This window comes from Salmo salar, chromosome 18, assembly GCF_965601325.2.
Source record: "Salmo salar chromosome 18, fSalSal1, whole genome shotgun sequence".
NCBI lineage: Eukaryota > Metazoa > Chordata > Actinopteri > Salmoniformes > Salmonidae > Salmo > Salmo salar.
In genome coordinates, this window is record NC_138308.1 from 26,740,838 (window position 1) to 26,757,732 (window position 16,895).

At 47.5% G+C, this 16,895-nt stretch overlaps 1 protein-coding gene across 2 annotated transcripts in view; it reads right to left on the reverse strand.

Moving 5' to 3' along the window:
- Positions 1 to 16,895, reverse strand: part of LOC106577113 (echinoderm microtubule-associated protein-like 6) — a 158,527-nt gene that overhangs the window by 3,019 nt on the left and 138,613 nt on the right. For both annotated transcript variants that reach the window (XM_014154859.3, XM_082964859.1), the window contains 4 exons: positions 3,998 to 4,160; positions 1,359 to 1,462; positions 471 to 624; positions 89 to 189 (listed from right to left, as the gene is read on the reverse strand). In XM_014154859.3, the coding sequence (XP_014010334.1) occupies positions 89 to 189; positions 471 to 624; positions 1,359 to 1,462; positions 3,998 to 4,160 (522 nt within the window). The remainder of the gene's footprint in view (positions 1 to 88; positions 190 to 470; positions 625 to 1,358; positions 1,463 to 3,997; positions 4,161 to 16,895) is intronic.

A 16,895-nucleotide genomic window follows, 5' to 3' on the forward strand; every position in this document is an offset into this window, starting at 1 on the left:
AATCACTTGTGAATGCGCCTATTTATTGTAGAGTAGCTTTAACGTAATTAATCTGACATGTTTAAACCCGGTAACAAGCTCTGCATACCTGCAGTCGTCTCCTCCAGTGCTGATCACATATTTATCATCATAGGAGAAGCGAATGTTGGTCACGTGTGCCGAGTGCCCAAAGTAACGCTTGTGTTTGGCCTGCAGAGGATCAAAATAAGTAATAATTAAACACTTGTATTTTTTTTTTGCTGATGCTCTCATCCAGAGCACTTACAGGAGCAATTAGGGTTAAGTGCTTTGCTCAAGGGCAAATAGTTTTTCATCCAGTCAGCTCGGGGATTCAAACCAGCGACCTTTCAGTTACTGGCCCACCTCCACAGTTGGAGCCTCAGCCAGCAGTCTGTGTTCTATGGCTTCAGTAACTACATATCTTTAAAAGCTATCACAGTCATGTTGTTGAGAGGAAGTGAAGCACTCACAAACTTCTCAGTGCAGGGGAAGTCGAAGAGCTTGACCAGTCCAAAGTCGTCCCCGGTGACCACGTTGAGGCCGGCGTGGGAGACACAGGCACAGTTGACGTCAGCCTTATCAGCATTCCGTGGCCAGATCCCCAGCACCTCATCTCCCAGGATACTGAGAAGGAATGAGAGAGACAAGCCATGATCAGACTGCAGAATATGCTGAACAAAACCACAGGCCTGCCAGTACTGAGAGGACATTAGTCCACCAAAGAATAACCTTTTAAATGTTCCCTCCAAGTCAACTGAATTACTATATAGTACTCTTCTCAGTAGTAAAACATATGCAATATATATAAAACATTTAAAAAGATTCCTGCATACTTCAAAAGATCTCAACCAGACATTTGTTTTTCTGTACATGTTTCGAAATGAGTATGCTACGATCTATATGCAGAATGTATTTTAACCCATTAACCTTAGGGAGAGTGATGTTAGAGGAAGTTTGGGGTCTATTCATGAGAAGTGAACAGTGACTGCTGTGCTGCAGACAGTATTGATTGACCTCCATTATTCCATTGATCAATAACACTCAAACACAACTACAAAACAACATGTCTAGGTGTGCCCACTAAACTTCCGTACGCAGACGTGCCCAGATGGCTTCAACTAGCCTAAAGCTCAAAAACAAGTTGAACCAGCAATATCTTTGTACCGCTTCACCTTGCATTCCCATATTACAAAGTCCCTAACAGAGTGAGATGTTATGTTTAGCTCCCGTTGTTGACGCCATATCTCAATAGTGTTACCATGCAGTTTTTGCATTCCTTACTGAATATTGATCTCAGTTTCATTTTGGAGAGTATGTGAGTTTGATTGAATTCCAGTGACTACAATGAATCATTCTACCTGGTCCAGGTGGCCCAGGTGATCCTGTCAATCACAGTCTGTTCTGTTACCATTTTCCCAGAAGGCATCTCATGCACCTGGCGCTTATAGTTTCCTGTAGACACCTGTCGACACACAGCCAGTGACACGTCAGAATACACACTCATGCATATGCGCACACAACCAGAGGTCAGAATATTGTAACTGTCTGAAATACATCAGTCATCCAGTGTACTGTGCCTTCAGAAAGTATTCATACCCCTTGACTTATTCCACAGTTTGTTATTACAGCCGGAATTCAAAATTGATTAAATGCATTTTTTCCCCCTCACCCATCAACACACAATACCCCATAATGACAAAGTGAAAACATGCTTTTAGAAATGTTTGAAAATGAAATGTAATTTACATACAGTATGTATTCACAGCCCTGAATCAATCAATACATGTTAGTCACCTTTGGCAACAAATACAGCTGTGAGTCGTTCTGGGTGTGTCTAAGAGCTTTGCACACCAGGATTGTACAATATTTTCCACATTCTTTAAAAAAATGTATTCAAGCTCTGTCAAGTTGGTTGTTGTTGATCATTGCTAGACAGACATTTTCAAGTCTTGTCATAATTGTCAAGACGATTTAAGTCAAAACTGTAACTATGCCACTCAGGAACATTCAACGTTGTCTTGGTAAGCAACTCCAGTGTATATTTGGCCTTGTGTTTTAGGTTATTGTCCTGCTGAAAGGTGAATGTGTCTCCCAGTGTCTGTAGACTGAACCAGGTTTTTTTCTAGGATTTTTCCTGTGCTTAGCTCTATTCTGTTTCTTTCTTTCCTAAAAAAAACTCCCTCGTCCTTGCAGATGACAAGCATACCCGTAACATGACGCAGCCACCACCATGCTTGAAAATATGAAGTGTGGAACTCAGTGTTGTATTGGATTTGCCCCAAACATATCGCTTTTGTATTCAAGACATAAAGTTCATTTTTTTTGCCACATTTTTGGCAGTTTTACTTTAGTCCCTTATTGCAAACAGGATGCATGTTTTGGGATATTTATTCTGTACAGGCTTCCTTCTTTTCACTCTGTCATTTAGTTTAGTATTGTGGAGTAACTACAATGTTGTTGATCCGTCCTCAGTTTTCAATCACAGCCATTAAACTAACTGTTTTAAAGTCACCATTGGCCTCATGGTGAAATCCCTGAGTGGTTTACTTCCTCTCTGAGAACTGAGTTAGGAAAGACGCCTGTATCTTTGTTGTGACTGGGTGTATTGATACACCATCCAAAGTGTAATTAATAACTTCACCATGCTCAAAGGGATATTCAATAAGTGCCCTTCTTTGCGAGGCATTGGAAAACCTACCTGGTCTTTGTGTTTCAAATTCACTGCTCGACTGAGGGTCCTTACAGATAATTGTATGTGTGGGGTAAAGAGATGAGGTAGTCATTCAAAAATCATGCTAAAAACTATTATTGTACACAGAGTGAGTCCATGCAACTTATGTGACTTGTTAAGCAAATGTTTACATCTGAACTTATTTATGCTTGCCATAATGGGTTGAAGACTTGACATTTCAGCTTTTCATTTTTAATAACATTTGTTAAATTTTCAAAAAACATAATTCCACTGACACTGAGGTACAGTGTGAGGCCAGTGATACAAAATCTCAATTTAATCAATTTTAAATTCAGGCTGTAACACAACAAAATATGGACAAAGTCAAGGGGTGTGAATACTTTCTGAAGGCACTGCATCTACCAGCACTGTCTGTACAGCACAGTCTGCACAGCTAGGAAGTTAAGAAAATAAAGTGGCATGTCATTTTCCATATTACAAATGTGTTAAAGATATAGAAGCCTCATCACGACTTCATGTTAATTGTTGTGCTTTTAATCAACCAAAATATGGATTTACAATGAAATCATAATGAGGTTACTCCATTATATAACTTAAAATTGCAGGAGGACCATGGCAAACTATACTTGTCCCTCCCCTTCAAGGCACAGTCACATGTACTTGTAATTGTACGCTGAGGACAGGTTAAATTTAGAAGGCCAAGTCACCATCTTACTCTTTCTCTGGTCGGCATGTGGCAGTCATAGCGACATTCCATAAAAGGGGTAAAGCTTTCCATAACAGCAAAGAATTGGTCTGAGTCTATAGGAATACCTCAAATACCTCAGATAGGGCTCCTTTTTAGCACACTGAAGCCTGTCAGGTTATTCTGGGGCGGCTCCAGGCTACTGTTAACTAGAAGGGGACTTGTCTATAAACGATTTTGACCTGCCTGCCATATATGTGTGAGTCTAAATATAGGTGTTTTCCACTCTCAGCATGCTTTGGAATGGATATACGAGTATCCATCATGGTGAGATCACACTGTGCAACATGATCAAATGGTCAAGAGGGCTGTATTAAAAAGACAACACTGACATGGTTGCCACGATGGTAAAAAAAAAAAGGCTTTTACTAGACTATTCAAACATAATGACCTTGACAGCAAAAGAAAATGGACCTCATTCTACTATTTTGTGTGCGGTTTAGAAAATACAGTATGTATGTCAGCCTATCAAAACCCCCATGGCTTGTAACAACAACAAAACTCAGTCTGTTTTTAAAACCCCTCCAGCTGTATTCTACTTCACGTTCAGTGTGGCATACCTCGATGAACCTGCTGTCTGCAGAGAAGTCCATCTGGATAACGAAGCTGGAGATGTCCTTACAGTAGCCCACGCGATTGAGTGTGGGGCCCAATGTAAGGTCATACAGGTCAACCGTACTCTCCACTGAGCCCACTGCCAGGAGGTGTTTGTCTGGACTGAACCTGAGAGGGTCACAGAATAGACATACTGTACATAATGTATGTATGACATTGGACAACACAGACATTCTCATAATTAAAATGTAATTGACTGGCCTTTAACTGACCCAATGCCATTTAAAATGAGTTCACTTCCCCCTTTTGGTTAAATCAGAGTCTCCAGAGTTTGAAAAATTAAATTGTTTAATTTTGGTTAGTTGTTTCCTTGGTTGTAACCACAGGTTAAATTGTGAATTCAGATTTGGGGGAGCCATATTTTGGGATTAGGGTTGAGCCAGGGTTGACCATAAGGCTATGGTTAGAGTAATGTGAAATTTGGGTTAGGTTTGTGGTTGAGGCTAGGGTTAAGATTGAACAGGGATTTGGACATGAAACAGGCTAGTTTTGAGGCTAGAGTTAGGATTGAACCAGGATGTGGACATGAAGCACTGTTAGGTTTGTGGTTGAGGCTAGGGTTGTTGTTAAGGGTTAGGGTTGTGGTTGAGGGTTAGGGTTGTGGAGAGGGTTGTTGGTTAGGGTTGTTTCCAGGGTTGTGGTTGAGGCTAGGGTTGTGGTTGAGGGTTGTGGCCAGGGTTGAGGTTAGGGTTATGGTTGTGGCTAGGGCTTTGGTTGAGGTTAGGGTTGTGGTTAGGTTTGAACCTATGTTGAAGATGTCAAAGGTTAAGACAACAGGGTTCTAATATCCCATAACTCTTTGAGAAAATGGGGCCAGCGTTGCTAGTTAGCAATGGTGCCAGTCGTTATCAATGGCACTGGTCCAATTAATTTGTTTATTTTCGAATGCTGCCTGATGTAATAATTACGTTGGGTTAACCTGTATATTTTCAACCTAGGGTTGAACTGGGATGATGCTAGGGCAAGGTTTACTGCCAGGATGTGGACATGAAGCTAGGGTTAGGACTGATGCTAGGGTTATTTACTGCCAGGATGTGGACATGAAGCTAGGGTTAGGGCTGATGCTAGGGTTAGTTACTGCCAGGATGTGGACATGAAGGTAGGGTTAGGGCTGATGCTAGGGTTAGTTACTGCCAGGATGTGGACATGAAGCTAGGATTAGGGCGGATGCTAGGGTTAGGGCTGATGCTAGGGTTAGTTACTACCAGGATGTGGACATGAAGCTAGGGTTAGGGTTGATGCTAGGGTTGGTTACTGCCAGGATGTGGACATGAAGGTAGGGTTAGGGTTGATGCTAGGGTTACTGCCAGGAAATGGACATGAAGCTAGGGTTAGGACTGATGCTAGGGTTAGTTACTGCCAGGATGTGGACATGAAGGTAGGGTTAGGACTGATGCTAGGGTTACTGCCAGGAAATGGACATGAAGCTAGGGTTAGGGTTGATGCTAGGGTTAGTTACTGCCAGGAAATGGACATGAAGCTAGGGTTAGGGCTGATGCTAGGGTTAGTTACTGCCAGGATGTGGACATGAAGCTAGGATTAGGGCGGATGCTAGGGTTAGGGCTGATGCTAGGGTTAGTTACTACCAGGATGTGGACATGAAGCTAGGGTTAGGGTTGATGCTAGGGTTACTGCCAGGAAATGGACATGAAGCTAGGGTTAGGGCTGATGCTAGGGTTAGTTACTGCCAGGATGTGGACATGAAGGTAGGGTTAGGACTGATGCTAGGGTTACTCCCAGGATGTGGACATGAAGCTAGGGTTAGGGCTGAGCTAGGGTTAGTTACTGCCAGGATGTGGAAATGAAGCTAGGGTTAGGGCTGATGCTTGGGTTAGGGCTGATTCTAGGGTTAGTTACTGCCAGAATGTGGACATGAAGCTAAGGTTAGGGCTGATGCTAGGGTTAGGACTCATGCTAGGGTTAGTTACTGCCAGGATGTGGACATGAAGCTAGGCTTAGGACTGATGCTAGGGTTATTTACTGCCAGGATGTGGACATGAAGGTAGGGTTAGGACTGATGCTAGGGTTAGTTACTGCCAGGATGTGGACATGAAGGTAGGGTTAGGACTGATGCTAGGGTTACTGCCAGGATGTGGACATGATGCTAGGGTTAGGGCTGAGCTAGGGTTGGGACTCATGCTAGGGTTAGTTACTGCCAGGATGTGGACATGAAGCTAGGATTAGGGCTGATGCTAGGGTTACTGCCAGGATGTGGACATGAAGGTAGGGTTAGGACTGATGCTAGGGTTACTGCCAGGATGTGGACATGATGCTAGGGTTAGGGCTGAGCTAGGGTTCGTTACTGCCAGGATATGGACATGATGCTAGGGTTAGGGCTGATGCTAGGGTTAGGACTGATGCTAGGCTTACTGCCAGGATGTGGACATGAAGCTAGGGTTAGCACTGAGCTAGGGTTAGTTACTGCCAGGATGTGGACATAAAGTTAGGGTTAGGGCTGATGCTAGGGTTAGTTACTGCCAGGATGTGGACATGACGCTAGGGTTAGGGCTGATGCTAGGGTTAGGACTGATGCTAGGGTTAGTTACTGCCAGGATGTGGACATGAAGCTAGGGTTAGGACTGATGCTAAAGTTACTGCCAGGATGTGGACATGAAGCTAGGTTTAGGACTGATGCTAGGGTTACTGCCAGGATGTAGACATGAAGCTAGGTTTAGGACTGATGCTAGGGTTACTGCCAGGATGTGGACATGAAGGTAGGGTTAGGGCTGATGCTAGGTTTAGGACTGATGCTAGGGTTAGTTACTGCCAGGATGTGGACATGAAGCTAGGGTTAGGGCTGATGCTAGTGTTACTGCCAGGATGTGGACATGAAGCTAGGTTTAGGACTGATGCTAGGGTTAGTTACTGCCAGGATGTGGACATGAAGCTAGGTTTAGGACTGATGCCAGGGTTACTGGCAGGATGTGGACATGAAGCTAGGTTTAGGACTGATGCTAGGGTTACTGCCAGGATGTGGACATGAAGCTAGGTTTAGGACTGATGCTAGGGTTACTGGCAGGATGTGGACATGAAGCTAGGTTTAGGGCTGATGCTAGTGTAACAGTACAGCTTCCGTCCCTCTCCTCGCCCCAACCTGGGCTCTGCACAAATTAACAACTGACACTAGGGTTAGTTAGTTACTGCCAGGATGTGGACATGAAGCTAGGCTTAGGGCTGATGCTAGGGTTAGGACTGATGCTAGGGTTAGTTACTGCCAGGATGTGGACATGAAGCTAGGGTTACTGCCAGGATTTGGACATGAAGTTAGGGTTAGGGCTGATGCTAGGGTTAGTTACCGCCAGGATGTGGACATGAAGGTAGGGTTAGGACTGATGCTACGGTTACTGCCAGGATGTGAACATGAAGCTAGGTTCGGGCTGATGCTTGGGTTAGTTACTGCCAGGATGTGGACATGAAGCTAGGCTTATGGGCTGATGCTACGGTTAGGACTCATGCTAGGGTTATTTACTGCCAGGATGTGGACATGAAGCTAGGGTTAGGGCTGATGCTAGGGTTACTGCCAGGATATGGACATGAAGGTAGGGTTAGGACTGATGCTAGGGTTACTGCCAGGATGTGGACATGAAGGTAGGGTTAGGGCTGATGCTAGGGTTAGGGCTGAGCTAAGGTTAGTTACTGCCAGGATATGGACATGATGCTAGGGTTAGGGCTGAGCTAGGGTTAGTTACATGAAGTTAGGGTTAGGGCTGATGCTAGGGTTAGTTACTGCCAGGATGTGGACATGACGCTAGGGTTAGGGCTGATGCTAGGGTTAGGACTCATGCTAGGGTTATTTACTGCCAGGATGTGGACATGAAGCTAGGGTTAGGGCTGATGCTAGGGTTACTGCCAGGATGTGGACATGAAGCTAGGGTTAGAACTGATGCTAGGGTTAGTTACTGCCAGGATGTGGACATGAAGGTAGGGTTAGGACTGATGCTAGGGTTACTGCCAGGATGTGGACATGAAGGTAGGGTTAGGGCTGATGCTAGGGTTAGGGCTGAGCTAAGGTTAGTTACTGCCAGGATATGGACATGATGCTAGGGTTAGGGCTGATGCTAGGGTTAGGACTGATGCTAGGGTTAGTTACTGCCAGGATGTGGACATGACGCTAGGGTTAGGGCTGATGCTAGGGTTTGGACTGATGCTAGGGTTAGTTACTGCCAGGATGTGGACATGAAGCTAGGGTTAGGACTGATGCTAAAGTTACTGCCAGGATGTGGACATGAAGGTAGGGTTAGGACTGATGCTAGGGTTACTGCCAGGATGTGGACATGAAGGTAGGGTTAGGACTGATGCTAGGGTTACTGCCAGGATGTGGACATGAAGCTAGGGTTAGGACTGATGCTAGGGTTATTTACTGCCAGGATGTGGACATGAAGCTAGGGTTAGGGCTGATGCTAGGGTTACTGCCAGGATGTGGACATGATGCTAGGGTTAGGGCTGAGCAAGGGTTGGGACTCATGCTAGGGTTAGTTACTGCCAGGATGTGGACATGAAGCTAGGGTTAGGACTGATGCTAGGGTTATTTACTGCCAGGATGTGGACATGAAGCTAGGGTTAGGGCTGATGCTAGGGTTACTGCCAGGATGTGGACATGAAGGTAGGGTTAGGACTGATGCTAGGGTTACTGCCAGGATGTGGACATGATGCTAGGGTTAGGGCTGAGCTAGGGTTCGTTACTGCCAGGATATGGACATGATGCTAGGGTTAGGGCTGATGCTAGGGTTAGGACTGATGCTAGGCTTACTGCCAGGATGTGGACATGAAGCTAGGGTTAGCACTGAGCTAGGGTTAGTTACTGCCAGGATGTGGACATAAAGTTAGGGTTAGGGCTGATGCTAGGGTTAGTTACTGCCAGGATGTGGACATGACGCTAGGGTTAGGGCTGATGCTAGGGTTAGGACTGATGCTAGGGTTAGTTACTGCCAGGATGTGGACATGAAGCTAGGGTTAGGACTGATGCTAAAGTTACTGCCAGGATGTGGACATGAAGCTAGGTTTAGGACTGATGCTAGGGTTACTGCCAGGATGTGGACATGAAGCTAGGTTTAGGACTGATGCTAGGGTTACTGGCAGGATGTGGACATGAAGCTAGGTTTAGGACTGATGCTAGTGTAACAGTACAGCTTCCGTCCCTCTCCTCGCCCCAACCTGGGCTCTGCACAAATTAACAACTGACACTAGCGTTAGTTAGTTACTGCCAGGATGTGGACATGAAGCTAGGCTTAGGGCTGATGCTAGGGTTAGGACTGATGCTAGGGTTAGTTACTGCCAGGATGTGGACATGAAGCTAGGTTTAGGGCTGATGCTAGTGTAACAGTACAGCTTCCGTCCCTCTCCTCGCCCCAACCTGGGCTCTGCACAAATTAACAACTGACACTAGGGTTAGTTAGTTACTGCCAGGATGTGGACATGAAGCTAGGCTTAGGGCTGATGCTAGGGTTAGGACTGATGCTAGGGTTAGTTACTGCCAGGATGTGGACATGAAGCTAGGGTTACTGCCAGGATTTGGACATGAAGTTAGGGTTAGGGCTGATGCTAGGGTTAGTTACCGCCAGGATGTGGACATGAAGGTAGGGTTAGGACTGATGCTACGGTTACTGCCAGGATGTGAACATGAAGCTAGGTTCGGGCTGATGCTTGGGTTAGTTACTGCCAGGATGTGGACATGAAGCTAGGGGTAGGGCTGATGCTAGGGTTAGGACTCATGCTAGGGTTAGTTACTGCCAGGATGTGGACATGAAGCTAGGCTTATGGGCTGATGCTAGGGTTACTGCCAGGATGTGGACATGAAGGTAGAGTTAGGGCTGATGCTAGGGTTACTGCCAGGATGTGGACATGAAGGTAGGGTTAGGGCTGATGCTAGGGTTAGGGCTGATGCTAGGGTTAGTTACTGCCAGGATGTGGACATGAAGCTAGGATAAGGGGTGATGCTAGGGTTAGTTGCTGCCAGGAAGTGGACATGAAGCTAGGATTAGGACTGATGCTAGGGTTACTGCCAGGATGTGGACATGAAGTTAGGGTTAGGACTGATGCTAGGGTTAGTTACTGCCAGGATGAGGAAATGAAGCTAGGGTTAGGGCTGATGCTTGGGTTAGGGCTGATTCTAGGGTTAGTTACTGCCAGAATGTGGACATGAAGCTAAGGTTAGGGCTGATGCTAGGGTTAGGACTCATGCTAGGGTTATTTACTGCCAGGATGTGGACATGAAGCTAGGGTTAGGGCTGATGCTAGGGTTACTGCCAGGATGTGGACATGAAGGTAGGGTTAGGACTGATGCTAGGGTTACTGCCAGGATGTGGACATGAAGGTAGGGTTAGGGCTGATGCTAGGGTTAGGGCTGAGCTAAGGTTAGTTACTGCCAGGATATGGACATGATGCTAGGGTTAGGGCTGATGCTAGGGTTAGGACTGATGCTAGGGTTAGTTACTGCCAGGATGTGGACATGACGCTAGGGTTAGGGCTGATGCTAGGGTTTGGACTGATGCTAGGGTTAGTTACTGCCAGGATGTGGACATGAAGCTAGGGTTAGGACTGATGCTAGGGTTACTGCCAGGATGTGGACATGAAGCTAGGGTCAGGGCTGATGCTAGGGTTACTGCCAGGATGTGGACATGAAGCTAGGATTAGGGCTGATGCTAGGGTTACTGCCAGGATGTGGACATGAAGGTAGGGTTAGGACTGATGCTAGGGTTACTGCCAGGATGTGGACATGAAGCTAGGATTAGGGCTGATGCTAGGTTTAGTTACTGCCAGGATGTGGACATGAAGCTATGGTTAGGACTGATGCTCGGGTAGGAACTGATGCTAGGGTTAGTTACTGCCAGGATGTGGACATGAAGGTAGGGTTAGGACTGATGCTAGGGTTACTGCCAGGATGTGGACATGAAGCTAGGGTTAGGGCTGATGCTAGGGTTACTGCCAGGATGTGGACATGAAGCTAGGGTTAGGACTGATGCTAGGGTTACTGCCAGGATGTGGACATGATGCTAGGGTTAGGGCTGAGCTAGGGTTGGGACTCATGCTAGGGTTAGTTACTGCCAGGATATGGACATGAAGCTAGGGTTAGGACTGATGCTAGGGTTATTTACTGCCAGGATGTGGACATGAAGCTAGGGTTAGGGCTGATGCTAGGGTTACTGCCAGGATGTGGACATGAAGGTAGGGTTAGGACTGATGCTAGGCTTACTGCCAGGATGTGGACATGAAGCTAGGGTTAGCACTGAGCTAGGGTTAGTTACTGCCAGGATGTGGACATAAAGTTAGGGTTAGGGCTGATGCTAGGGTTAGTTACTGCCAGGATGTGGACATGACGCTAGGGTTAGGGCTGATGCTAGGGTTAGGACAGATGCTAGGGTTAGTTACTGCCAGGATGTGGACATGAAGCTAGGTTTAGGACTGATGCTAGGGTTACTGCCAGGATGTGGACATGAAGCTAGGTTTAGGACTGATGCTAGGTTTACTGGCAGGATGTGGACATGAAGCTAGGTTTAGGGCTGATGCTAGTGTAACAGTACAGCTTCCGTCCCTCTCCTCGCCCCAACCTGGGCTCTGCACAAATTAACAACTGACACTAGGGTTAGTTAGTTACTGCCAGGATGTGGACATGAAGCTAGGCTTAGGGCTGATGCTAGGGTTAGGACTGAAGCTAGGGTTAGTTACTGCCAGGATGTGGACATGAAGCTAGGGTTACTGCCAGGATTTGGACATGAAGTTAGGGTTAGGGCTGATGCTAGGGTTAGTTACCGCCAGGATGTGGACATGAAGGTAGGGTTAGGACTGATGCTACGGTTACTGCCAGGATGTGAACATGAAGCTAGGTTCGGGCTGATGCTTGGGTTAGTTACTGCCAGGATGTGGACATGAAGCTAGGGGTAGGGCTGATGCTAGGGTTAGGACTCATGCTAGGGTTAGTTACTGCCAGGATGTGGACATGAAGCTAGGCTTATGGGCTGATGCTAGGGTTACTGCCAGGATGTGGACATGAAGGTAGAGTTAGGGCTGATGCTAGGGTTACTGCCAGGATGTGGACATGAAGGTAGGGTTAGGGCTGATGCTAGGGTTAGGGCTGATGCTAGGGTTAGTTACTGCCAGGATGTGGACATGAAGCTAGGATAAGGGGTGATGCTAGGGTTAGTTGCTGCCAGGAAGTGGACATGAAGCTAGGATTAGGACTGATGCTAGGGTTACTGCCAGGATGTGGACATGAAGTTAGGGTTAGGACTGATGCTAGGGTTAGTTACTGCCAGGATGAGGAAATGAAGCTAGGGTTAGGGCTGATGCTTGGGTTAGGGCTGATTCTAGGGTTAGTTACTGCCAGAATGTGGACATGAAGCTAAGGTTAGGGCTGATGCTAGGGTTAGGACTCATGCTAGGGTTATTTACTGCCAGGATGTGGACATGAAGCTAGGGTTAGGGCTGATGCTAGGGTTACTGCCAGGATGTGGACATGAAGGTAGGGTTAGGACTGATGCTAGGGTTACTGCCAGGATGTGGACATGAAGGTAGGGTTAGGGCTGATGCTAGGGTTAGGGCTGAGCTAAGGTTAGTTACTGCCAGGATATGGACATGATGCTAGGGTTAGGGCTGATGCTAGGGTTAGGACTGATGCTAGGGTTAGTTACTGCCAGGATGTGGACATGACGCTAGGGTTAGGGCTGATGCTAGGGTTTGGACTGATGCTAGGGTTAGTTACTGCCAGGATGTGGACATGAAGCTAGGGTTAGGACTGATGCTAGGGTTACTGCCAGGATGTGGACATGAAGCTAGGGTCAGGGCTGATGCTAGGGTTACTGCCAGGATGTGGACATGAAGCTAGGATTAGGGCTGATGCTAGGGTTACTGCCAGGATGTGGACATGAAGGTAGGGTTAGGACTGATGCTAGGGTTACTGCCAGGATGTGGACATGAAGCTAGGATTAGGGCTGATGCTAGGTTTAGTTACTGCCAGGATGTGGACATGAAGCTATGGTTAGGACTGATGCTCGGGTAGGAACTGATGCTAGGGTTAGTTACTGCCAGGATGTGGACATGAAGGTAGGGTTAGGACTGATGCTAGGGTTACTGCCAGGATGTGGACATGAAGCTAGGGTTAGGGCTGATGCTAGGGTTACTGCCAGGATGTGGACATGAAGCTAGGGTTAGGACTGATGCTAGGGTTACTGCCAGGATGTGGACATGATGCTAGGGTTAGGGCTGAGCTAGGGTTGGGACTCATGCTAGGGTTAGTTACTGCCAGGATATGGACATGAAGCTAGGGTTAGGACTGATGCTAGGGTTATTTACTGCCAGGATGTGGACATGAAGCTAGGGTTAGGGCTGATGCTAGGGTTACTGCCAGGATGTGGACATGAAGGTAGGGTTAGGACTGATGCTAGGCTTACTGCCAGGATGTGGACATGAAGCTAGGGTTAGCACTGAGCTAGGGTTAGTTACTGCCAGGATGTGGACATAAAGTTAGGGTTAGGGCTGATGCTAGGGTTAGTTACTGCCAGGATGTGGACATGACGCTAGGGTTAGGGCTGATGCTAGGGTTAGGACAGATGCTAGGGTTAGTTACTGCCAGGATGTGGACATGAAGCTAGGTTTAGGACTGATGCTAGTGTTACTGCCAGGATGTGGACATGAAGCTAGGTTTAGGACTGATGCTAGGTTTACTGGCAGGATGTGGACATGAAGCTAGGTTTAGGGCTGATGCTAGTGTAACAGTACAGCTTCCGTCCCTCTCCTCGCCCCAACCTGGGCTCTGCACAAATTAACAACTGACACTAGGGTTAGTTAGTTACTGCCAGGATGTGGACATGAAGCTAGGCTTAGGGCTGATGCTAGGGTTAGGACTGAAGCTAGGGTTAGTTACTGCCAGGATGTGGACATGAAGCTAGGGTTACTGCCAGGATTTGGACATGAAGTTAGGGTTAGGGCTGATGCTAGGGTTAGTTACCGCCAGGATGTGGACATGAAGGTAGGGTTAGGACTGATGCTACGGTTACTGCCAGGATGTGAACATGAAGCTAGGTTCGGGCTGATGCTTGGGTTAGTTACTGCCAGGATGTGGACATGAAGCTAGGGGTAGGGCTGATGCTAGGGTTAGGACTCAAGCTAGGGTTAGTTACTGCCAGGATGTGGACATGAAGCTAGGCTTATGGGCTGATGCTAGGGTTACTACCAGGATGTGGACATGAAGGTAGAGTTAGGGCTGATGCTAGGGTTACTGCCAGGATGTGGACATGAAGGTAGGGTTAGGGCTGATGCTAGGGTTAGGGCTGATGCTAGGGTTAGTTACTGCCAGGATGTGGACATGAAGCTAGGATAAGGGGTGATGCTAGGGTTAGTTGCTGCCAGGAAGTGGACATGAAGCTAGGCTTAGGGCTGATGCTAGGGTTACTGCCAGGATGTGGACATGAAGTTAGGGTTAGGACTGATGCTAGGGTTAGTTACTGCCAGGATGAGGAAATGAAGCTAGGGTTAGGGCTGATGCTTGGGTTAGGGCTGATTCTAGGGTTAGTTACTGCCAGAATGTGGACATGAAGCTAAGGTTAGGGCTGATGCTAGGGTTAGGACTCATGCTAGGGTTATTTACTGCCAGGATGTGGACATGAAGCTAGGGTTAGGGCTGATGCTAGGGTTACTGCCAGGATGTGGACATGAAGGTAGGGTTAGGACTGATGCTAGGGTTACTGCCAGGATGTGGACATGAAGGTAGGGTTAGGGCTGATGCTAGGGTTAGGGCTGAGCTAAGGTTAGTTACTGCCAGGATATGGACATGATGCTAGGGTTAGGGCTGATGCTAGGGTTAGGACTGATGCTAGGGTTAGTTACTGCCAGGATGTGGACATGACGCTAGGGTTAGGGCTGATGCTAGGGTTTGGACTGATGCTAGGGTTAGTTACTGCCAGGATGTGGACATGAAGCTAGGGTTAGGACTGATGCTAGGGTTACTGCCAGGATGTGGACATGAAGGTAGGGTCAGGGCTGATGCTAGGGTTACTGCCAGGATGTGGACATGAAGGTAGGGTTAGGACTGATGCTAGGGTTACTGCCAGGATGTGGACATGAAGGTAGGGTTAGGACTGATGCTAGGGTTACTGCCAGGATGTGGACATGAAGCTAGGATTAGGGCTGATGCTAGGTTTAGTTACTGCCAGGATGTGGACATGAAGCTATGGTTAGGACTGATGCTCGGGTAGGAACTGATGCTAGGGTTAGTTACTGCCAGGATGTGGACATGAAGGTAGGGTTAGGACTGATGCTAGGGTTACTATTAGGATGTGGACATGAAGCTAGGTTTAGGGCTGAGCTAAGGTTAGTTACTGCCAGGATGTGGACATGAAGCTAGGCTTAGTTACTGCCAGGATGTGGACATGAAGCTAGGATTAGGGCTGATGCTAGGGTTAGTTACTGCCAGGATGTGGACATGAAGCTAGGATTAGGACTGATGCTAAGGTTACTGCCAGGATGAGGACATGAAGCTATGGGTAGGGCTGATGCTAGGGTTAGGACTCGTGCTAGGGTTAGTTACTGCCAGGATGTGGACATGAAGGTAGGGTTAGGGCTGATGCTTGGGTTAGGGCTGATGCTTGGGTTAGGGCTGATGCTAGGGTTAGGGCTGATGCTAGGGTTAGTTACTGCCAGGATGTGGACATGAAGCTAGGCTTAGGGCTGATGCTAGGGTTACTGCCAGGATGTGGACATGAAGGTAGGGTTAGGGCTGATGCTAGGGTTAGGACTGATGCTAGGGTTAGTTACTGCCAGGATGTGGACATGAAGCTAGGATAAGGGGTGATGCTAGGGTTAGTTGCTGCCAGGATGTGGACATGAATCTAGGATTAGGGCTGATGCTAGGGTTACTGCCAGGATGTGGACATGAAGGTAGGGTTAGGGCTGATGCTAGGGTTAGTTACTGCCAGGATGTGGACATGAAGCTAGGATTAGGGCTGATGCTAGGGTTAGGGCTGATGCTTGGGTTAGTTACTGCCAGGATGTGGACATGAAGCTAGGGGTAGGGCTGATGCTAGGGTTAGGACTCATGCTAGGGTTAGTTACTGCCAGGATGTGGACATGAAGCTAGGATTAGGGCTGATGCTAGGGTTACTGCCAGGATGTGGACATGAAGGTTAGGGTTAGGGCTGATGCTAGGGTTACTGCCAGGATGTGGACATGAAGGTAGGGTTAGGACTGATGCTAGGGTTACTGCCAGGATGTGGACATGAAGGTAGGGTTAGGACTGATGCTAGGGTTACTGCCAGGATGTGGACATGAAGGTAGGGTTAGGACTGATGCTAGGGTTACTGCCAGGATGTGGACATGAAGGTAGGGTTAGGACTGATGCTAGGGCTACTGCCAGGATGTGGACATGAAGGTAGGGTTAGGACTGATGCTAGGGTTACTGCCAGGATGTGGACATGAAGGTAGGGTTAGGACTGATGCTAGGGTTATGGCTGATGCTAGGGTTAGTTACTGCCAGGATGTGGACATGAAGTTAGGGTTAGGGCTGATGCTGGGGTTAGTTACTGCCAGGATGTGAACATGAAGGTAGGTTCGGGCTGATGCTGGGGTTACTGCCAGGATGTGGACATGAAGGTAGGGTTAGGACTGATGCTAGGGTTACTGCCAGGATGTGGACATGATGCTAGGGTTAGGGCTGAGCTAGGGTTAGTTACTGCCAGGATATGGACATGATGCTAGGGTTAGGGCTGATGCTAGGGTTAGGACTGATGCTAGGCTTACTGCCAGGATGTGGACATGAAGCTAGGGTTAGGACTGATGCTAGGGTTAGTTACTGCCAGGATATGGACATGATGCTAGGGTTAGGGCTGATGCTAGGGTTAGTTACTGCCAGGA